The 24,628-nt window shown below is 39.0% G+C and overlaps 1 protein-coding gene across 5 annotated transcripts in view; it reads right to left on the bottom strand.

Annotated features, from left to right (window-relative positions):
* Positions 1-24,628, bottom strand: part of TENM3 (teneurin transmembrane protein 3) — a 2,178,135-nt gene that overhangs the window by 193,841 nt on the left and 1,959,666 nt on the right. For all 5 annotated transcript variants that reach the window (XM_043513542.1, XM_043513543.1, XM_038399412.2 and 2 more), the window contains one exon: positions 1,308-1,545. In XM_043513542.1, coding sequence (XP_043369477.1) covers positions 1,308-1,545 — 238 coding nt within the window. The remainder of the gene's footprint in view (positions 1-1,307; positions 1,546-24,628) is intronic.

Below are 24,628 nucleotides of genomic sequence, written 5' to 3'. Positions count from 1 at the left end.
GCATCCTAGTTTAAAATGTATATCCTCCTTTTTACAAAACCAGTGAAAAATATACGTCTTTTTTCTCCTGTGCCAACCCTGGGCAATAAAAGCAAGCATCGAGAATAACATGAATATACTGCAGATTCACAGGCTGTCCTGAAAAGACTGAATATCTTAGCAGTGAGCTCTTCCCCAGAATCCACTCACTTATTCTGTAAGTGGACTGTTTCTTCATATGGTTAATAAATAATGCGAACAGGGTAAAACCCAGTGTAATCCTGTCCCACAGTGACTGTATATCATAAAAAAAACACACAGTAGTTTTCAAGAAATGGAGTAGCCAAGTATTGTTTTATTCCCCAAAAATGGTTGGAAAAGGAGATTTGAACGTATTGTCTGAAACCCCTGGAATGACAAAACTGCCTACGGTAGTGTCTAGCTGTAGGTCTTATGTTTTAGATGAGTCAAAATCTGATTTGACTATTTTTCAGTTTGCTATACATATATAATGGAAAAGGCTTCAAAGAATGAACTTAACATATATTTCGTAAATATTTGTCAAAACAATTGTTGCCAGCTACAATGCAATTATGCATATTCAGTTTGATGATTCAACTGAAAAATTTCTAAGTGACAATAGCGAATTAGTGCTGATTGACTGTTCAGTGAGTGTTAATTAATTACCGAAGGAAAATTTAGCTCTATGCTAATAAATCCTACAAAAAAATCTTAATTCTGTTTTAGTTAAAGATTTATATATAATCTTCCCATTTTATTTGCTTTTGCAAAATGATAAACAAGAGAGACAAACTTTGTAGTATGTAATGAGAAAGTGAGTTCTCTTGGCCCACCAAACCATAAAGCTTGGAATCACCCTTGCTGCTTAGAGTTTTGTCAAAGGGGCAAGGACTAGAGTGCTGGAAAAACACTATGAAAGCCCCTTCCTTGATGAGCTGATCTGTACAGCAGCATTGGTTTGGCTCATATATGTCTGGCAAACAAGGGTGAGCAACAAGTTCACAATAATCATATCCAATAAGGATTATAAAGACAGGAGTAAATGAATGTCCAGAAAATTAAGACATCCCCAAAGTCCAATCATCAGGTGATAAACATGGCAAAAGAAAACAGTCTTGTGAAAAGCCACTCACAATGTGGGTTTTGGAGAGAGGGGCAGTAACAAAAATAGCTAAATTTATTTTTACATTTCACAACTTATAATGTTGTTGATTGAATAAGAGGAAATACAATTGGTTGGTTATTTCTCTTTTAGTTAAGTATTTTCATTATAAATTCTACACTCTTATAGGTCCCTAAATGGTTACCTGCTTTCCAGTGGCACATTACTGCCAAGGACCCAGCTGTCCTGCAGCTGGACCGACTCGGGTGTGGTTTGCAGCTCGGCGGGCAAAGCAGCCGGCGGGGCCGGACTCTGATTCCTCCTATTTGTCAATGAGTTTCTGTTAAGGGAGGTGATAGATGGATGATGCTGTGCTGAATGCTGCTTGTGAGAAGGTGGCAAAGGTTGCAGGGTCGACTGGCCTTGGTTATTTGGAGGTTGCTCTGGGAAGAAAGAAAATTGAAGTTTGTTATACATCACCCTGGCTTTTGCTACAACCAAAACAGAATGAGAAACTGAATATAATCCCATTATCTAAAATATATTTGCATATTATTCTATTAGAAGGCATTCAGTGACATTCTTTAAGAGCAAGTTTACCCTTGATACACAAAGTTCTAATTAATATACAACAGATGGGAAAATTGCTTTTGATTTTAATTTGTTTCAGTTTTTTTATTCGATTTTATTAACACCTACAGAAAACAGCATCTGACAGATCCCCTAATGTGCCTTTAGATTTCAGCTTTTTTTAACAAACCAACCCTGAAATTAAATGGGTAATTTCAGTCGAACACAAAGGTTTTCAAAATGCATATAATCCCTATAATTATTTAATGGAATTTTTTTAAGCTTTATTTAACTGCAATAAATTATTACAAGCTAGTTACTAAACAGCAGTAGACTACTCTAGTTTAGTGCATTTCAAATAAGGCAGATCTGCACTATGATCTGCTAATAGATGCTAAGTATTCTTTAGCAGAAGGTCACTCTGTGAAGCAGATGTTGCTTCATGGATATTTAACAGACTGAATCACATCTGATTACAACGTCAGAAGACTCATATACTTAATAACCGTTACATCCATTAGAACACACACAGAACAGATTTTCCAATTTCACACTATGTGGTATAACTACATTTTGGAGCAAGTCACAGGTGATCAGAGAGTTGTGCCACCAAGACAGTGGTGGAAATATTTTGTTCCTAAACTAAAAGCACATAATAGTCATAGCTAATAAGTCAGAGGTCAGAAAGCAACCTGTTTTATTTTTAATGATCTGGGGCTAAGGATGTGCCTGACAACATTTACATAAAAAGGTGTCAGACTTAGGTAGGATCTAACTAGATGCTGAATGGATTTGGCTTCAACACATACACAATGTCAATCTTTGAATGTAGTTCAATGTTTTTTAGGTAACATACTGACATGTTATTAATATAAATGTATGTATTAAACAGAATAACAGACCAGGGTTACATTTCCTTATACTGTGAATGCAAGCAGTGATTCTTAAGATGATTAGTAATATGGCCTTCAGATGTGATTCTCTGTTTGCTGGAACTGAATATACAATCAGCAGTGACTTGAAAACCATACTATAAAACCCATAATAAAGGAGTACAGAAATGAAAAAAAATCTATTGAAAATAAAAATCAATAATGCTGCATGTTTCTGATAGTCTGTAATAATCCATATCATATTAATTTAGCAACTAATAATTTCTCACCCTCATGAGCATTAGGGATAGAGCTGTTCACTTAACAGAGGAAAATAAAACTCTATTCTTTTGCATATTCTTTTCTTAGAAGACCATTCCCACTTCCAGTGAAGGGGTTTGGTTAATTACTTTGCTGCCCGTGTTAAACTGAGTGTCTAAATTATAGTAAGGTTGAAATGTGCCTTTTAGAGAGTGGCAGGGTTAAAACACTCTATAAAGTTTTGTTGAGTTTAAAAAACAAAACAAACAAAAACCTCTGCTAAATTCATGAGAAAAATTACCAATCAGGCTGCATACAATTAATCAGTTTAGTCTTTACCAACACCAGTAGGTGTCATCACATATGACAAAAATCACTATGGAAGGCTTTAAGGCACATTTTAACAAGCCAGCTACAGGATAATTTAACTGGCTAAAGCTGGGAAAGATTTTGTTTTTAAGTCTATTTAAAATTTTATGTGATTTAGATTAGGAGCTAATTATCAACTGTCACAGAATTAACTATGGTGCATATATACATGATTACTAACACAACAGGGAGCCATACCACAAGTATACGAAAATAAATCCTATTCCGTTACTGGATAATCTAAAGTAATGTTTGTCTCATAAACCACATCTTTCTTTCTTTCTTTACTCAGTTCAATTGCTCTACTTGCCCTAGCATTATCCCCCTCCTCTTGTGCAAAGTTCTTATGATTGACGCAAGAGCCTTTTCCTCTGCAGTTCCTATCAACAAACATTATTCTGGAACTTCTCCACCACTTCAATTTGTCCTCTCATTTAAAATTTCAATTGAAAGCCATTTTCTCTTTGTCTGGCATTTTATTTTCATACCATAGAAAGCAGATCCAGCTCACTCCTTCACAATTACAGAGAGCCCATTTGTAATACAAGTGATGTAGATCTGCTGTACGAGAAAGCGTTGGGTGTAAGGAAGATACAAAGCCTGCAGGATGGGGCTAGGATCTAAGATCTGCTATAGCACAGATCTTCCCAACATTCCCCTCCCCCCCACACCTAAACCCATGTGAATCATGGAGTGCTACTTTGGCTGAAGATAGCTACACAGATATACATAGATGCTGAAACTAGAAGAGTTACTACACCAACTGAGTTGAAGTAGTAATAAAAACCCAAATACATTGTTTCTGCCTTCAGCACCATACCATAAAAATTGTTCTAGCACTACTGCAGATATACAGCACCTCTGTGGAGTAGGGCGCTTGGGGCTATTTCTGCATATCTGCCCAGCTCACAGCCCAACTACTTCAAGCCACTGTCTGTGCTCTAGATTTGCGCCTAGACATATTATTTATAAAAAGAAAAGGAGTACTTGTGGCACCTTAGAGACTAACAAATTTATTTGAGCATAAGCTTTCGTGAGCTACAGCTCACTTGATCCGATGAAGTGAGCTGTAGCTCACGAAAGCTTATGCTCAAATAAATTTGTTAGTCTCTAAGGTGCCACAATTACTCATTTTCTTTTTGCGAATACAGACTAACACGGCTGCTACTCTGAAATCTGATATTTATAGTAATTCTATAGAGCCTTTGAGACACCACATGAAGACACTCATCAAAATAATGCCATATGATAGTATAACAATTACATGATATTTCCCCCTTAAAGACTATAATTAAAATGTATGGCATGAAAAAGAAGTAGAATGTCAAAGACTAGACAATGCTGTAAGATTAATACGTCGGATTCTGCACTCCACTTTTAAGTCTCTGAATCAGGGTGCTGAAGCTGTTACTTTCCACTGTGTCCGATTATGGCTTAAATCTAGTGGAGAATCAGGGCCCCACAGTCTTAAGATCTTTTAGAATCACATAGAATAAAAAATTAATGAAAAAATTTAAGAGGAGACAAAAAATTCTTAAATTACGTAAGTATGATAGGTAAATATAAATGTCCCCATGACAAGTGGGTGTTTTGCAATATTAGAACTACTGAAAATTAGTTATACCTACAAATTGCTTGTCTTAAGATTCATAGAATCATAGAAGATTAGGGTTGGAAGAGACGTCAGGAGGTCATCTAGTCCAACCCCCTGCTCAAAGCAGGACTAACCCCAACTTACATTATCCCAGCCAAGGCTTTGTCAAGTCGGGCCTTAAAAACCTCTAAGGATGGAGATTCCACCACCTCCTTAGGTAACTCATTCCAGTGCTTCACCACCCTCCTAGTGAAACAGTTTTTCCTAATCTCCAACCTAGACCTCTCACACTGCAACTTGAGACCATTGCTTTTGTTCTGTCATTTGCTACCACTGAGAACAGCTGAGCTTCATCCTCTTTGGAAACCCCCTCAGGTAGTTGAAGGCTGCTATCAAATCCCCCCCACTCTTCTCTTCTGCAGACTAAATAACCCCAGTTCCCTCAGCCTCCCTTCATAAGTTATATGCCCCAGCCCCCTAAACATTTTCGTTGCCCTCCGCTGGACTCCCTCCAATTTGTCCACAACCCTTCTGTAGTGGGGGCCCTAAAACTGGAAGCAATACTCCAGATGTGGCCTCACCAGTGCCGAATAGAGGGGAACAATCACTTCCCTCGATCTGCTTGCAATGCTCCTACTAATGCAGCCCAATATGCCGTTAGCCTTGGCAACAAGGGCACACTGCTGACTCATATCCAGGTTCTCATCCACTGTAACCCCAGGTCCTTTTCTGCAGAACTGCCTGCTTAGCCATTCGGTCCCTAGTCTATAGCAGTGCATGGGATTCTTCTGTCCTAAGTGCAGAACTTCGCACTTGTCCTTGTTGAACTTCATCAGAGTGGGACCTGGGGGGCAGTGCCTGCGGGCAAGAGCAGCAAAGGGAGCTTCCTGGCCCCCCGGGCTATGACCCGGACCTGCCGGCTGTTCCTGGGGTGCACACAAACGAGTGCCAGGACAGGCAGGCAGCCTGCCTTAACCCCGCTGTGCCACTGTCCAGGAGCTGCCAGAAGTAAGCCCGCGTTCCAACCCCGAGACTCAACCTCCTGCCCCAGCCCCGCCCCAAACCCAGAGCACCCTCCTGCACCCCAAACTCCTCATCCCTGTCCCCACCCCAGAGACCTCACCCCATCCTGTACCTCAACCCCCTGCCTCAACCCGCAGCCCCTCCCGCACTCCGAATCTCTCAGACCCACCCCCCAGCCTGGAGCTCCCTCCTCTACCCCCAAACCCCTCATTCCCAGCCCCACCCCAGAGCCTGCACCCAAGCTGAAGCCCTCACCCTCCCACACCCCAGCCCCCCTCCTGCACCCCTCATTTATGGCACCAACTGGAGCCTGCACCCCCAGTTAGATCCCGCACCCCAACCCCCTGCCCCAGACCAGTGAAAGTGAGTGAGGGTGGGAGAGAATGAGCCACCGAGGAAGGGGGAATGTAGTGAGTGGGGGAAAAGGGACTCGGGGAAGGAGCGGGGCTAGGGTGTTCGGTTTTGTGCAACTAGAAAGTTGGAAACCCTATGGTGCACTCTGCTTGATACCGGCTGCAAACTAGACATCGAGCCGTTGATCATTACCCATTGCCCGATGATCTAGCCAGCTTTCTATCCACCTTATAGTCCATTCATCCAATCCATAACTTGCTGGCAAGAATAATGTGGGAGACTGTATCAAAAGCTTTGCTAAAGATTCATTCATTCCTACCTGCCAAAGTGCCATTTTTAAAATCTGAATATCATTATTGATTGATTTTTTTCCTCCTAGGTTTAGCTTGCGAATTCCTTGAAACCACAACTCTTGTAACTGCCATAAAATCTGTAGCAGATATCTCAATCTTATTTCATTGATTTGCGAGGAAGATGTCAACATTATAAAAGTGGTGATTATGATGTCATAGTTAGGGTTGCATCATACCCCTATTTTCATGGATAAATAACTAAACAATAGTTTTTTTTTATAGCATCTTCCACACAATATCAAAGTGCTTTACAAACAACTAAGCTTCCCAACATCATTGTGAAATAGTGACATATTGCCATTCTGAGTATATACATGGGGAACCTGAAGCACAGAGAGGTTAAGTGATTGTCTGAGTGTTACATGGGAAATTTGTGTCCCAGCCAGAAGATCCCCTGGCTGTCAGACCCACAATACCAGCCTTCCTCAGCTTTCTATATTTAAGGGCCTGAAACAGGCAAAGGGATCCTCTGTGATTATTGGACCATGACATGGATATGGACTTCTTGAGCTCTGCAGCCTTGAAAATTACTCCTGGTTCTGGAGAATGTAAAGAAAACAGAAAAGGAGTACTTGTGGCACCTTAGAGACTAACAAATTTATTTGAGCATAAGCTCACGAAAGCTTATGCTCAAATAAATTTGTTAGTCTCTAAGGTGCCATAAGTACTCCTTTTCTTTTTGCGAATACAGACTAACACGGCTGCTACTCTGAAACCTGTAAAGAAAATACTTTCTCTGCACCAGCCACAAATGTCAGAATACGCATTCTGCAGCTCCTCCCTTCAAAGCTGGCTCTTCATTTACGGCAATCAGCTTCTTGGGAAACAGGCATTTTAATGGAGGGAAGGGTTCTTCTCTCAGTTTTTGAAAAATCAGTGAGCAATTCTGACATGGCCTCAGCTAAACATATAGGCTCCATGATTGATAGCTCCATTTTGATGGCAAGTCAGGAAGAAGAGAATGGGATGATCCAGCATGAAGGCTATAAGTAGTACAATGATTGTGTTGAAAGGAGCAGATAAAAGGGCTCAGTGATGCTCCTGGGCCTTACTGACACCAGAAAGTTGCAACAATCTAACTTAAAGTGGCTTTTAAACTGATTTATTTAAACCTGTGCAAACCTCTGTCTGAACACACACATTCTAGTTTAAGAATAAAGAAAAGGAGTACTTGTGGCACCTTAGAGACTAACAAATTTATTAGAGCATAAGCTTTCGTGAGCTACAGCTCACTTCATCGGATGCTTTTCTTTTTGCGAATACAGACTAACACGGCTGCTACTCTGAAACCTGTAGTTTAAGAATGGTTTATTTTGTCTTAGCTTAAACAGATTCCTAATCAATTAAACTGCAATAAGCCAGGTTTACACAAAACAGACTGTCTGGACAGGGGTTTGCACAGGTTTAACTAAATCTATTTAAAAATCATAAACTGTTCAACTTTCTTGTGTAGACTGTTACACCAGAGCAACCCCACTGAAGTAGTTATCTCATGGAGATGTTTTACGTAGCTAATGCAAATTGGCCCTACAACAACCCATTGCAGTAGCGTTGCCCAAGTACAACAGAGATTTTAACCTTCGTGCAGCATTGACTGCATAAATCACTGTCAGATAAACACACATCAGCCTCTGTATGAAACTGACAAATTCATATGAAATGGGATAGAAAATGGTCTAAATGCAGTTTTACTCATTTTTCAAAACCTATTTCAATAGTTGTTTACCTGAGACACGAGCAGTGAAGTAAACAAGCCATTTCAATCCTGGAGGTAAATTATATGTATTCTGTAGCCAACCCCAAAACCTCTCTCTCTCTTTTCTTTTTCAAAAACTAATTTTACCATTTAATTGTTACTGAATTTCAATAGAATATGATGCAATAAAATGCATATGTGAAAATGAAAAAAAGGAGGACATCGGCAGAGAGACAAAGATATAAATTAGTTTATTATATGTTGTTTGATAATTATTTAACGCTTTGCAATTTTGGGTTTTAATTCAGAAAGAATGAGAAAAATCGATAAAATATAAAATCGATAAAAATAAAAATACAAAAGAAAGTAATTTATTATGCATTTCATATGATATCCATTCAATAACAGTTAAACTACTGAGACCCAACTGCTAGCCACTCATTTCAGGAAAAAATGGAGGTTTTCATTTGATAAGTATTAGGCTTATTTGGTAATGTTAAAGAAAATAAAGCTATCATGATGAGCATGAAAATACAAACACAAGTGTTGTGAATATGAAAGGTGTTAGATACATACAGTTTTTAAAACAAAAATATTTCTTTCAGAATTAACAATTTAGAAGCAGGCAGTGTAGTTGTAACCATGTTGATCCCAGGATATTAGAGAGACGGGGGGGATTTATATCTTTTATTGGACCAACTTGTGTCTCTCTCACCAACCGAAGTTGGTCCAATAAAAGATATTACCTCATCCACCTTTTCTCTCAATTTAGGAGTAGATTGTCAAGGATTTCTTCACCAGGAGGAAGTCTTCCCAGGGAATCCTGATGTGGTGACATCATAAGATGAATATCAATATACATTAGAAGTAAATAACTAGAGTGGACTCTATGCCAAAGAGAATTGGTAATGTGCAACAAAATCCTCAATTTCCAGGTTACCGGTTGGAATCTTGTCCCAGTTTGCTAGCGATCAAAAGTCATTTCCATGTGAACTTGATTGATTGCCTATGTAAAATAAGTTGATGGATTCAAAACATTAGTTAGTTGACTAGTGGCCAAACCCCCCAGCCACTATATCTGTAATTGGCAGCCAGGTTGGCGGTCTCGACAAACATGGCTGAATAAGCCAATAGGCTCAACTACTCATGGAACCTAAGAGGTATTCTAGTCCTCCACATCAGGGTTGAAACAGGCTGTTGGCATTACTACTGCCTGTACCTTATCTGGTCTGCAGATAAGTTAAACAATTCAGTCTACAGAGCTATTGATCTGGCAGCACCTTTAACAAGTACTAAATGAATTTAATTAATTAAAACAAAAAGAAAAAAATCATGGGTTTGTTTTTTGAATGCTCTTTATAGAAAAAAATCTATTTAAATGTTCTTTCACATCAATAACAACACCCGTTCTTTAAATTAACTGTTGAGTCTGTGAACTATTACGTTGGGGTTTTGTTCAGATCCCCCTGGTTTTCATTTCTTTACTAGTCAGTTGCTACTATCAATAGCAGCAATACAAGATATCTTGTAATTTGTTAAACTTGTGATTGTGAAGATGTTTATTGGATTATTTCTGTTAATTTTTAAATTGGCTTTGTCATACATTCTACTTTTAAGTACATTCTTCTGAAAAACACACTGACGCGTGTCAGTCTGCACAACTCATTTCTGGTTATCTGCACAATCTAAAAAGGGCCTAATCACATTTCAGCCTTCCTGATAAATGCACTTGACCAATTGGTGGATATAAAACAATCTATTACCTTAACCACTGCTGGATATACAGACTGTAACTGAATTAACCCACTGGCTGCTGCTCTCTTCTTGGGGAACTTGCTGTTGTGTGCTGATGGGGAAGCAGACAAGTGCACTTTGATCACAGTACACCTCTCTCTCTCTCTCTCTCTCTCTCAGTAATATAAAAAGGGGAAAAATCATACACGTATCTTGATCAAAGTGTGCCAATATTTGCCTCCTCATCAGCACACTGACTACAAGTTGATATGCCATCAAACCACTTGGGAGTGAGGAACAACCAGTGAATTTATCTGCAGACTATACACTGAAGTATTTTATTGCCTTGTTTATAAGTCTAAAGTCATAAAGGGGAAAAATAAAAATATTCTTATTCACACCAAACAGTTTTCTTCTTAAACCTAAAAATTATTTTATGCTTTAAAAATATGCTTTTCCTTCTTACTAGGCATATTAATACAGAACTTTGAGTAATTCATTCATTTTCCTTCTGTAAAAGCAAGACAGGCTCATTCAACTGCAGAAAAACCCAGACAGGCCACAGGGTGTGTATGTGGGGTGGGGAGTGGAGGAATGGCAGAAAGAGAACAAACATGAGGGCAAGCTAATAGGACAACAGTAGTCTCAAAAGTGTGAGCTCCGGTGCCTCAATGTATAAGGAACAGCTCTTTGCATGTGTTGAGCATTTCATAGAATCATAGAATCATAGAATATCAGGGTTGGAAGGGACCCCAGAAGGTCATCTAGTCCAACCCCCTGCTCAAAGCAGGACCAAGTCCCAGTTAAATCATCCCAGCCAGGGCTTTGTCAAGCCTGACCTTAAAAACCTCTAAGGAAGGAGATTCTACCACCTCCCTAGGTAACGCATTCCAGTGTTTCACCACCCTCTTAGTGAAAAAGTTTTTCCTAATATCCAATCTAAACCTCCCCCATTGCAACTTGAGACCATTACTCCTCGTTCTGTCATCTGCTACCATTGAGAACAGTCTAGAGCCATCCTCTTTGAAACCCCCTTTCAGGTAGTTGAAAGCAGCTATCAAATCCCCCCTCATTCTTCTCTTCTGCAGACTAAACAATCCCAGCTCCCTCAGCCTCTCCTCATAAGTCATGTGCTCTAGACCCCTAATCATTTTTGTTGCCCTTCGCTGTACTCTTTCCAATTTATCCACATCCTTCTTGTAGTGTGGGGCCCAAAACTGGACACAGTACTCCAGATGAGGCCTCACCAGTGTCGAATAGAGGGGAATGATCACGTCCCTCGATCTGCTCGCTATGCCCCTACTTATACATCCCAAAATGCCATTGGCCTTCTTGGCAACAAGGGCACACTGCTGACTCATATCCAGCTTCTCGTCCACTGTCACCCCTAGGTCCTTTTCCGCAGAACTGCTGCCGAGCCATTCGGTCCCTAGTCTGTAGCGGTGCATTGGATTCTTCCATCCTAAGTGCAGGACCCTGCACTTATCCTTATTGAACCTCATTAGATTTCTTTTGGCCCAATCTTCCAATTTGTCTAGGTCCTTCTGTATCCTATCCCTCCCCTCCAGCGTATCTACCACTCCTCCCAGTTTAGTATCATCCGCAAATTTGCTGAGAGTGCAATCCACACCATCCTCCAGATCATTTATGAAGATATTGAACAAAACGGGCCCCAGGGGAAGTTGCTGTCTGGGGAAGTTGTCCTTTGTGGGAAGTCTTGTTTCACATTAGTGGTGTGGCTCTGTGTGTGGGTATATCTATACAGCAAATAAAGGTGTGATTGTAGTGCAGGTAGGCATACTAACACTATCTTAAATCTAATTTGTACAGGTAACGTTAGCAGAAAAGACATAGCAGAATGGGCTTCTGTATGGGCTAGCCGCTCCAGTATAAGCCCACTGGGGACTCTGAGTATGTCTCTGTTTGCAAGTCTGCACTGAAGTTCCTGCTGCCATTAGCTGAGTGAACAGTTAATAATGGAGGCGTTGTTTTTTTTTTGGGGGGGGGCACTTGGAAGGGATTTTTGTCCTTTTCTCTAGCAGTAGGAACACTAGGAAGAGAAGACGACAATAACTACTGAGGCAGCACTAGAAGTGACCCAAGGAGGTGAGGAGACAAAGAAGATGGTCAGATGCAGAAGCCCTGGAATGCACAGCATCCTTTAGCGGATATCTGATGGAAGCTACTTATAGAAGAAATGTCACCAGACAGAGCTCATGACAGGGAAGATCCAAGAATTAGAGATGCAACTGGAGATAATGATGGTATTCAGATGGGAATTTGAAGCGATAATGCAGCACAGGAGAGAGATGGTGGTACAGATAACTCAAGATTTACTGACACCTGCCAAACAAAAGAACCTGGAGGGCAGACTGTCAGAAGGTGAGGGTGACCCTGGAAGAATGTGATCTTGAGGACAAGTTGGACAAAAAGACTGGCTAGTAGAGATTAAATTGAGTTGAGTAACAGGTTTGCTATACAGGGGAATGAGGAGGAGAAACAGGTAGAAGGTGGCATGGTGAGGAAGAAAAGAAAGGAAGCCATCCCCTGCAGAAGTGAAAGATGATGGAGATAGCCAAAGAAAAAGAAAAGAATAATTAAATCCATGGAGGGAAATGAAAAAGAGGATATAATAAAACATGGGTTTACCAAAGGTAGTTCAAGTCAGATTAATCTAATAATCTTCTTTTAGAAGGAAATTTATTGTTTTTAGATCACAGAAATGCAGTTAATCTAATATAGTGGAATTCAGTAAAGCATTTGATATGGTATCACATGAAAAATTATTAGATAAATTAATTAGAGATGATGGGATTAATTAATAAGAATTGTGAGGTGAGTAAGGGACTGGAGAGAGGTTATTAGTTGAGTTTCTCAAAGATCTTTCTTAAAACCGATGTTATTTAATATTTTTATTAATGACCTCATCACAAAAGGCAGGAGTGTGCTAATGAAATTTACTGATAACACAAAGTTGGGAGGCATTGTGAATACAGAAAAGAATTGGAATATTATACAGGAAGAATTATATGACCTTTAATATTTATTCCTGAGGGAATTCTGTGGCAAACAATTAAAAATTCTGTGCCAAAAAAATAAAAATTCTACGCACAATATTTAAAATTCTGTAAAATTCTGCATATTTTATTTGTCAAAATAACACAATATAATCATGACAGTTTAAATTATTTTGGTAATTTATTATGAAATATTCATCAGCAAGTATGTCTGAAACAATACAGACCCCCCAAAAAAACCGATTCTGGTAATTTTTTTTGACAAATAGATTCCTTACTATGCATATTAATACAGAATTTTGAGTAATTCATTTAATTTACAATACAGAACTGTATTTCCTGTACCCATCAGAAGCAGTGCAAAGGCTTGTGCCTGTCAGGGGTAATGGAGGAGCTGAGGGAGAGGGAAAGAGCCTGGAGTGAACCTGAAGGGTTGTTAGGTGTGGGAGTGTGTTTGAAAAAACAGATTGACAGAGCCAGAAGAATTCCCAGAAGTCACCTACTACTCACTCTAACAGATCTTGGGAGACAGACCAGTCCTCGCTTACAGACAGCCCCCCAACTTGAAGCAAATACTCACCAGCAACTACACACCAAAAACACTAACCCAGGAAGCTATCCTTGCAACAAAGCCTGATGCCAACTCTGTCCACATATTTATTCAAGTGACACCATCATAGGACCTAATCACATTAGCCACGCCATCAGGGGCTCATTCGCCTTCATAACTACCAATGTGATATATGCCATCATGTGCCAGCAATGCCCCTCTGCCATGTACATTGGCCAAAACTGGACAGTCTCTACGCAAAAGAATAAATGGACACAAATCTGACATCAGGAATCATAACATTCAAAAACAAGTAGGAGAACACTTCAACCTCTCTGGCCACTCAGTAACAGAATTAAAGGTGGCAATTTTGCAACAGAAAAGCTTCAAAACCAGACTCCAACAAGAAACTCCTGAGTTTGAATTAATATGCAAACTAGATACCATTAACTTAGGTTTGAATAGAGACTGGGAGTGGCTGGGTCATTACACATATTGAATCTATTTCCCCATGTTAAGTATCCTCACACTTCTTGTCAACTGACTAAATGGGCCATCTTGATTATCACTACAAACGTTTTTTTCTCCTGTTGATAATAGCACATCTTAATTAATTGCCTCTTACTCCACCTTTTCATGTTCTCTGTATATATATATATATATATATCTTCTTACTATACGTTCCATTCTATGCATCCGATGAAGTGGGCTGTAGCCCACGAAAGCTTATGCTCAAATAAATTTGTTAGTCTCTATGGTGACACAAGTACTCCTGTTCTTTTTGGTGGAAGAACTATGGAACAGGGTTTTTTTGGGGGGCGGGGGAGAAGGGCGAGGACTGTTCTGGAGTTGGGGAGCCTCCTCCATGCAGACTCTGGCTGATCCCAAGCCTCTCTCATTCAGTCAGGCACATCTTCCCTTGTCCCTACATTCCCATGTGTCCCTGCAGCCCCCCTTCCCTGTTTCCACATGGTCATGCACCCCCCTGCTCCCATTCAGCCCCCGGCTCAATGCTGGTACCCCACTAGCCATTCTGAACCCCAATCTATGATCCCCCAGGAGCCCCAAGTGCCCCACTCTATCCTAGCCTGGCTCCATGGGCCAGGTGCTGTGATGAACTTCTCCTCCTGGGGGAATTCTGTGCCACTGCACGCACACACAACTTCCCCCCCCCAACAGAAAATATATTCTGCCCCAGAAGTGTTTCAGTTCCACCTTTTACCCACCAGAGGCTGCTGTGGCACCAGAACAGCCTGCTGCATTCATGCCTGTTCTGCAGCACTTCTGAGGCAGAATATATTTTCTGCAGAAAAAAATAAAATTCTGTAGGACACATGAATTCTGCACATGCGCATTGGCGCAGAATTCCCCCAGGAGTAAATATTGGAGTAAAAGAAATGGATGAAACTTAATATTACAAAGTGTAAGGTCATGCACTTAGGGTCTACTAATAAGAATATGTGCTATAAACTGGGAGATCATCAGATGGAAGCAACAGAGAAGAGAAACTTGGGTGTTTTGGTGAATCACAGGGTGACTACAAGCCTCCAATGTGATCCAGTTGCAAAAAAGGCAAATGAAATTAATTCAAACCGGTACACTTGCAGAGAAGTGCTACTGGGATGATCAGGGAAATGGAAGGCCTATCTTATGAGAGGAGACTAAAAGAGCTTGGCTTGTTTAGTTTAGCAAAACAAAGGCTGAGAGGGGATATGACTACTTTCCATAAAAGTTAGGAGGTGAACACCAGAGAGGGTGAAGAGCTATTTAAGACTAAGGACAATGTTGGCACAAGAACAAATGTGTTTAAACTGCCCATAACAAATTCAGACTCATCATTAGAAGGCTTCTAACCATCAAAGGAGTGATATGCTAGAACAGCCTCCCAATAGTGAGGGGAAACAATTTAATTAGTTTTAAGAGAAAGCTGGACAAATTTATGATGTGATTGTATGGCAGGGTTATGGACAGGGCTCAGCAGCCTTGAGAGTCCCTTCTGGTTTATGTCTGATGTTCCTAAAATCTCCCACTATAGGGCTTCAAAGCCCAAGGTGCAACTTCAAAGCACTGTCTACACAGTTATTTATAGAGCACTTCACATGAACCCTGCTAACCCAAGTCTGTTGAGCTTGCTTGGATGCTCATTGCTGTGGGCTGTGCAGACTTATCACACTGTTACAAAAAGTCAAGGAGGAGTGTTTTTTGTGAAGGATTTCTGTCTCAAACTCAGGAGAGCTGTTCTTCATATGGGAGGAAGAGAGCCTCAACATCCCTGGTTTTGCTATTTCTGAGAAGATGACCAGAGCTACACACCAACTCCCCTCTCCCCCCACCCCGGTTACATAAACACACACACACAAAAATGTCTCAAAACTTGCTTGTAGCTGAACTTGAAATCATGGGTGACTGGGGAATGTTTTTGCTGGACATCTCATGTGGCCAATAACAAAACTTCCTCAGGTTTCAGAGTTTTAAAAAATAATAGATAATAATTTCATAACACAAAGGCCTGCATCCAATGTGGAGTAACTCAATATTGGATTTCATTCTGATGAGCAGAAAGAAGTTAACTGTTGACCTAAAAATTAGCGGTTGATTAGGTACCAGTGATCTTGATCACATGTACTTTGTGAAAACAGACCAACCAGTAATACGTATATTTGGAACTTTAAAAGGTCTCATTTTCCAAAGCTTAAAGTAACTCTTCACACAACTGATTGGGAACATAAATGCAAAGTGGGAAGCATTAGCAAATACTGGGAATTATTCAAGGATCACCTACTGGATCCATAATTCCAAAAAACATGACAAAACTTATGACTGGCAAGAAGTCACTCGCTAAAAGGAGACATAGAAATGGAGATAAAACATTATAAATGGGGAAGTAGATGGCAACTGATAAAAGAAGCTAAAGTAATCAATGAAATATCAACAGAATTAAAGACAATAATAAAGCATTTTAAAATATATTAAGAACTAAAAAAGCTCTGTGTCAGATATAGGTCCATAGCTAGATATAGATGCTAAAATTGTAACTGGAGGCAGAAAAGGCAGAAACGTTCAATAGATATTTCTGTTCTGTATTTGGAACAAAGCAGGAGGAAGCATCTATCCTATATGATCCTGTGGACATTTTGATTAATAAACTTGCATTGTGTAGAAATTTGAATTTTTTATGTTTAAAGTTAAATGGAACTAATAGGACATACATTAGATGAACAAAAAACCTGATTCATGGGTAGATCTTAAAATATAGTTGTTAATGAGGAGGGGCCATCTCTATCAGACACCCCTAAGGAATGGTTCTTGGCTATTTAATATTTTTACAATGACCAAGACAATATAAAAATTGATGTTGGTAACGTTTACAGAAGATATAAAAATAGGTGGGGGAAGTAAATAATGAGGACAAATTACTTTTACAAAGTGACGTGAACAGTCTGATTAAGTGATCTCAATTCAACAAAATGCCTATCATACTTTGTACTCCCCATCAGACAGTCTGTATCCATTTGTTGTCTCATGTCCTATACTTAGCTTGTAAGCTCTTTGGGCTGGAAGTGTAATTTTGCTCTGTGTACAATGTCTAGGACAATGGTCCCTGAACTTGAATGAAGCTCTGACGCACTATGATAATACAATAAATAATAAACAACAACACTAAAAAGGGAAATATCAGGTAGAAATAGGCAAGTGGTCCTCCCCGGGTACCTAGGATACTGTGATGTTTAAGGAGCTCAGCTTATTCATGTTATCAAAAAGAAAGCTAAGAGTTCACTTGAACGCTGTGTATAGGTACTTACACATGAAACAAATATCAGACATTGAGGACCTTCTCAACTTTGCTAACAAGGGCATAACAAGATCCACTAGCTGCAAGTCGAAGTTAAACAAATTCAACATTAAAAGAAGACACAGTTTCCTAGCTGTGAGTGTAATTAAACGTTGGAACAGCTCATCAGAGGAGCCAGCGGATTCAGTATAGCTTGTAGTCTTTAAAATGACATTAGCTGTTTCTAAAATATATGATTTAATCCAGGTTCTCAGAGAAACTATGAGCCTTTGTGTACAGGGTCAGTCTCAGGCTGTTCTTCCCCTTCTTTTACGTGTCATGGAAATAATATGATCATCTGTATACCCTCCACATGCTCAGAATGCTTGCACATATGCATTAAGATAATGACTGCAATCAAATCTCATATAACATGGTCTCAAACAATCGCCTACAGGAGTCACAAAAAAATTCCCTCAACTCCTCAAAGCACAAGTGGCCACATGTATTCTTGGTTTATTTTTTCGCCTTCCTCTGAGAGAGTGTCTTCACAGCAGTTACCTTGAATTATAACTTGAGTGTTACTCTTAACCCCACTCCTGTCTGCACACAAAAATCTCTAATTTATGTTAAAGTGGTGCTTTAAGATAGAGCTAGCTGTCCTGTCAGGAAAGGTGGAGTGGATGGTCTGAAACTTGAGCCATGCTGCTGCTCCAGCTATTAATGAAGTGACAATGCAACAGCTCAAATTATAACAACTCTTCAGCAGCTAATCCAAACATTCTGTGCTGCCTATCCAGTCATTGTGTAACTCTAGTGTTGTTTTGCATACAGCTCAAGTGTAGCAACTCAAGACTAAGAACTGAAGAGAACTGTTACAGTGAAGACAAGCTCTATAGCATCAGAGATTGGCCACAGCTGGAGACAGGACTTCGCACAAAATGGACTAGTGCTCCAAGCTGGGACAGAGAATCCTCTTTCTTAGATGCCTGGTTGGTGGGTCTTCCGACAAGCTCAGGGTCAAATTGATTGCCAGATTTAAGGTTTGGATGTTATTTTCCTCCAGATCAGATTAGCAGGAACCTTGGAAATTTGGCTCTCTCTGTAGCAAGAGGTGAGGATCCCCTGCCAAGATCATCTGGGCATATTCCACCTAATGAATTCCCTTCCACTGCAGAACCTCAGGTACAAGTGCCATTTCAGTCTCTCATGATCTCTGCCTGTGGCACATAATAGTTTAGACTAAGGTGATCTAATGATCCTTTCTGGCCTGAAATCTATTAAATCTAGTTAATTACCAAAAGAAAAAGTTAGAAGTGGTTTCAAATGAACCACCTGTATTGAAATCCACTAACTTCTGTGATTACATTTTCCTGTTACATAAAATTAGGGCTGTCAAGCGATTAAAAAAATTAATTGTGTAATTAATCGCACAGTTAAACAATAATGGAATACTTTTATTTAAATATTTTTGATGTTTTCTACATTTTCCAATACATTGATTTCAATTACAACACAGAATACAAAGTGTACAATGCTCACTTTCTATTTATTTTTGAATACAAACATTTGCATGGTAAAAAACAAAAGAAATAATATTTTTCAATTCACCCAATACAAGTACAGTAGTGCAATCTCTTTATCATGAAAGTTGAATTTACAAATAAAATAATGTAAATCTTTAGAGCCTACAAGTCCACTAAGTCCTACTTCAGACAGTCACTCAGACAACAAGTTTGGTTACATTTGCAGGAGATAATGGTACCTGCTTTTTGTTTACAATGTCACCTGAAAGTGAGAACAGGTTTGCATGGCACTCTTGTAACTGGCATCGCAAGATATTTACATGCCAGATACCCTAAAGATTCATATGTCCCTTCATGCTTCAACCACCATTCCAGAGGATATGCATCCATGCTGATGACAGGTTCTGATCGATAATGATTCAAAGCAGAGTGGACCGATGCATGTTCATTTTCATCATCTGAGTCAGATGCCACCAGCAGAAGGTTGATTTTTGATTGTTCAGGTTCTGTAGTTTCTGTATCAGAGTGTTGCTCTTTTAAGACTTCTGAAAGCATGCACCACAGCTCGTCCCTCTCAGATTTTAGATGGCACTTCAGATTCTTAAACCTTGGATCAAGTGCTGTATCTATTTTTAGAAATCTCACATTGGTACCTTCTTTGCGTTTTGTCAAATCTGCAGTGACAGTGTTCGTTAATCAAACAACATGTGCTGGGTCATCATCAGACTGCTATAACATGAAATACATGGCAGAATGTGGGTAAAACAGAGCGGGGAACATACAATTCTCCCTCAAGGAGTTCAGTCACAAATTTAATTAATACACTATTTTTTTTTAACAAACATCATCAGCATGGAAGCATGTCCTCGGGAATGGTGGCTGAAGCATGAAGGGGCATCCGAATGTTTAGCATATCTGCCACATAAATACCTTGCAACGCTGGCTACAAAAGTGCCATGCGAATGCCTGTTCTCACTTTCAGGTGACATTGTAAATAAGAAGCAGACAGCAGTATCTCCCATAAACATAAACAAACTGGTTTGTCTTAGCAATTGGCTGAACAAGAAGTAGGACTGAGTAGACTTGTAGGCTCTAAAGTTTTGCATTGTTTTATTTTTGAGAGCAGTTATGTAACAAAAAAAACTACATTTTCACGATACAGTTTGCACTACAGTACTTGTATGAGGTGAACTGAAAAATACTATTTCGTTTATCATATTTACAGTGCAAATATTTGTAATAAATAATATAAAGTACACTTTGTATTCCGTGTTGTAACAGAAATCATTATATTTGAAAATGTAGAAAACCATCCAAAATATTTAATAAATTTCAATTGGTATTCTATTATTAACAGTGCAATTAATCGCAATTAATTTTTAATCAGTTAATTTTTTGAGTTAATCACATGAGTTAACTGCAATTAATCGACAGCCCTACATAAAATGAATTTCTTTCCTTTGTAGCTTGTGTGAGTGACCCACAAAAACAATAGAGGAAACTGATTCACTAATTACTTATATCAAGACACAGTGAAACTTCTTTTAGCTAAATTAATTTTATATATATGACAATAGAATATGATAAAATTCTGAAGTGCTGTTTTTAAGTTGAGGTGCCCCTTTAACTTTTGAATTTCCTGGATTTTGTCCATTTATTCAATAGTTTGGGGTTGTTGTTTTTTTGCCAAAATACATATAGTGATGTATCTGCATGTGTGTACATAAATATAATAATCCAGTCACTAATAAGGGCCTAAATGCCTTATAATTGCATTTTACAGTTTACAAGGACAACTATAAACATAATTATCTTTGGAAAAGGTTTTCTAATATTTTTACACTCAAATTTTATAGAGTTTGTTATTATTTATATTACCATACCATCTAGAAGCACTAGTTATGAACCAGGACCCCATTGTGCTAGGTGCTGTGCAAACAAGCAACAGAAAGCTGGTCCCTGCCCCCCAAAAGCTTACTATCTAAGTATAAGACAAGAGCAACAGACACATATATACAGGTGAGTACAAGAAAACATATAGACAATACTGGTAAGCATGACAGGCTGTGGTCTCAGCAGACCTGCAGTCTAACCACTGAAAGTATTTTGTAGGCATGATGGCAAAGGAGAGTTTTGAGGAAAGTTTTGGAAGACAAAAATAAGTTTGTTTTGTGGATTATTTTCAGGAAGTTCCGCCCAAACAGAAGGGTCAGCAAGGTAGAAAGCACAATGTTTTTTTGAAAATGTCTGATCGGAGACAGGAGTTGCCTTCTCAATATCAAATTGGATTTTAAAAAGATGTTTTAAATGCAGAATTTTTATCAATAGCATTTTTTAAAAAAAAAAACTAGAAAGCTAGATACCATCCAAAACATGTGAATTTGTAAAGATGAATGAAACAACTTTATATTTTATGGCATTTCTTTGAACATCTGATTAAGATAAATGACTTTAGTTCATAATTCTTCAATGTCACGTTGTCATAGTTCCCATCACCAAGATGTTTTAAAGGCTTTCGATTAATATTGCATGCCAGAACTGAAATTACATCCTTTGTCGTTTAGTTCTTAATGGTGCAAGTGATATCTATCAAGTAGTGTTTTATGAAGCATGTGTGATTTTTATTACAGGCTGTTTTCACAAATCTTCTTCAGGTTTCAGAAAGACAGTTCAGGGTTCATAATAAATATGCCCTATAGTTTAGAATCATGCTAATTCTCAAACCTACAATGACACTTAGATTCAACTATGCTTATTAAAAAACAAGCAGTTCCCTAATTTGATTGTTTAATCTTATCTTAATATATCATATTATAGGTCAAAATAAACTATCTTAAACCCTGCAATTGTGTATCCGATCTACATCTTTAAAGAACACAAAATCTGGACTCTTGGTACAAAATTATTACACACTATATTCACCGTGTGACAGCAGTTGCTCACCAAACATTATAATGTAGCTTGTGATTGCCCTAATTTTTAATGTGAAGGTGATGCACACAGACACAAGTCTCAGCATATAATATTTCATCTTGATCCTAGTGTGATGGAATCTGTAGTCTGTGTCCCAATCTCTGTAAAACAAGATGCAGATGGCTGATATTGCCACTATTCATGCAAATTAGGCATCAATAGGGCAAGCTACAAATGGGATCTTCAGATTGGCCATTTCTGGGTAATTCTTGTTCCTAACTGAGGCCACAGAAGGGTATTAAACATTAAACTTTAGGGGACAACATATACTGAACAGGTTCCTCAAATATGTTCTTGTCCCTGGGCACACAGAACTCTCCTTAAAACTACAAGCCATAAGGAAAATACATTGCAGGGAGAAATACTGCTCACTGTAACGAGGGAAAGTATTACTCTCACAGATGGTGGGGAATGGAAAAAGAAAAGGATTTACTTCTTAGGGGTTCATTAACCATTGTTTCCACTTCGTGTTGTTCACTGTGGAAACTGAACCAGCTCACTTTTAAAACATTTTTTCCATTAGTTGGAATCGATTCTTGAAGCATTCCAACACATCCACATCTAGCCAGCAACAGCTCCTTTAACCCCTTGTACCCAAATGTAGTGTGCACTCAGGGTAATGTCAGTTCAATGCAACTCTGTTTGTTTCAGTGTAGCGGGATGATATATGCTCTCTTGTCCATAGGACCATACAAGAGCTACTTTACTGGCTGAAGATAAATCATCCATAAAGCATGGAAGGGATGATAGAGCTAAGGCCAGTACAAACTCACCTGACCCAAAGAAAATAGACAATGCCCTTCCCATTCATGGGGCAGGCATGTGAAGTGGAAAAACAAACAGATATCTTCCAGATTTAGGACTGATCTGATCATGAGCTGTGGTGACACCAATTCAGCAGACAGTCTTCCTAGAAGTGGTCTCTGCAGGCCATGAAGAATTTAAGCAGAAGGATAAAACAAAAAAAGTACAGAAACAGCAACCAAAATAAATGGAAACTTAATTTGTTGTGGTAATAAATAGGGATTCTCCTAAAACAAAGAACAAACAAACCCCACTGATGTGCTATGTGTAATATTGACCCTGACTTTGGTTTATGCAGGCAAATCATAATCGTATAACAACTTTTTATAGAGAATCTTAATAGGGAATGAATATGTGGATCCAGATTACATTCTTGCTGTCATACTGCACATATTGTTACTCACTGACTAACCCACATAGTAGTCAGCTCAGTATACAATATTATTTTAAGAGTTATTTTAGGACTTTGTGTCCATCAGATCAAATAGTAACACATGTTAAAATAATCTGTTTAGTTCTGATTATCACAGTAATTTACCCTGGGGTCAAACTGGGAAAAAATAACATACATAATGATACTTTCCAAAGCTCTGCTTGAGTTACCAAAATGAGATTCAACTCACATTGTGCAGGTGTTCAAAATATAATAATCCATGCTCTGCTGATCTCTCCTTTGACCTGTCTCCCTCATGTTAGGACTCAGATGTCTTGCAAGACTCCAGATCCAGATCCAGCTCCCTCGGTGGGATTTTATATCCCCAGTGGGCTCCTTGGCCTTGGTTCCCCATCAGCAGGGAAACAGGTAGTCTGCTCCCCGTTAATGGGAGCCAGAAGCCATGGTTGGTTGCCATTAACACTAGACTGCAAATCTTCATAATTGGACTATTTCTCTCCTTTCTTAAATGCTTACATCAACAATAAGTTATTTTTAGGCTTCAGTGTTGACACTCAGCTGAGATCAGCAGGGACATCTTATACTTCTCAGAGACACTGTTTCAGTGGTTGGCAAGCCTCATTGCATCAGTTACACTTTAATTCACAATTTGAAGGCTAGCTTCAGAACCCCAGAAGAGCCATCGTGTGATTTACAAACAGAAGCTTAGATTCTGGAGCACAAAGTGACAAACTCCAGAAAAAGGTAACTGGCTTGCCAAACTGCTGACAGCTGGCCTAAGTCAATCCTGAATTTACCTCACAAATATTTGTGAGCATAATTAGAAACTGCACATGAAACCCAGGTCCAACAACTTTGACGATCATGTTGCCTGCTCGGACTGTCCACCACCTTATCTATATTTAATGAAGATGTTATGTACTTTTGACTGCAACTTATGGAATCTATGTATTCATTAAAGTAAGAAAATACCTTGCTTTAATTTATAATGCAAAACCATTTACTGCAGTCCCAACTCAGGCAAAATGTCCACATATGCATATATGTACTTATTTCATACCACTGACTTAATGGGAGTGTTGCCAGAGTAAGGATTTACTACTGACTGTGAGGTTTAACAAGTGATTACCTAACAGATGGTCTATCTTTTTTAAATGTTAGGTATTTTTGTTTCTTCCTGGATATCATTCATGAAAAATGAGCTGTGATTTTGTGTGTGTGTCTCACAATTAAAATGAATATTAACAGTATAATCTTTTATAAACATAGATTACAATTAACACACCAAAACAATTTGATTTTATCCAAACATGCCCCACAAAAATCAGGAAAAAAATAGACAACTGGAGACATGGTTCTTTGGAAAAAGAGAATATATTTGTGTAGAAATGATGATGCTGGATCGTTGTACCGATATGGTAAAGATGCTTGGATCCCATATGGGAGGTCACTGTACCCTAGTGCTCCAAGGGGATTTGGGATAGAGGTCAGTGGATACTAATTATGGAAACCCAGTGATGATTATCCTCTCTTTAGAGAGCCCACGGCACACAGAAGCTACTGAGTAGCAATAATAGAGTCTCTGTGGCAGAAGGATTCCTCACCTCCACTTCTCCCAAAAAATTCACATGCTCATGTACTCTGGCTTGGCAAGGTGAACAAGA

This window comes from Dermochelys coriacea, chromosome 4, assembly GCF_009764565.3.
Source record: "Dermochelys coriacea isolate rDerCor1 chromosome 4, rDerCor1.pri.v4, whole genome shotgun sequence".
Taxonomy (NCBI): Eukaryota; Metazoa; Chordata; order Testudines; family Dermochelyidae; genus Dermochelys; species Dermochelys coriacea.
Note: the sequence above shows the minus strand (reverse complement) of the source record. Positions and strands in the feature narration are given on the sequence as shown.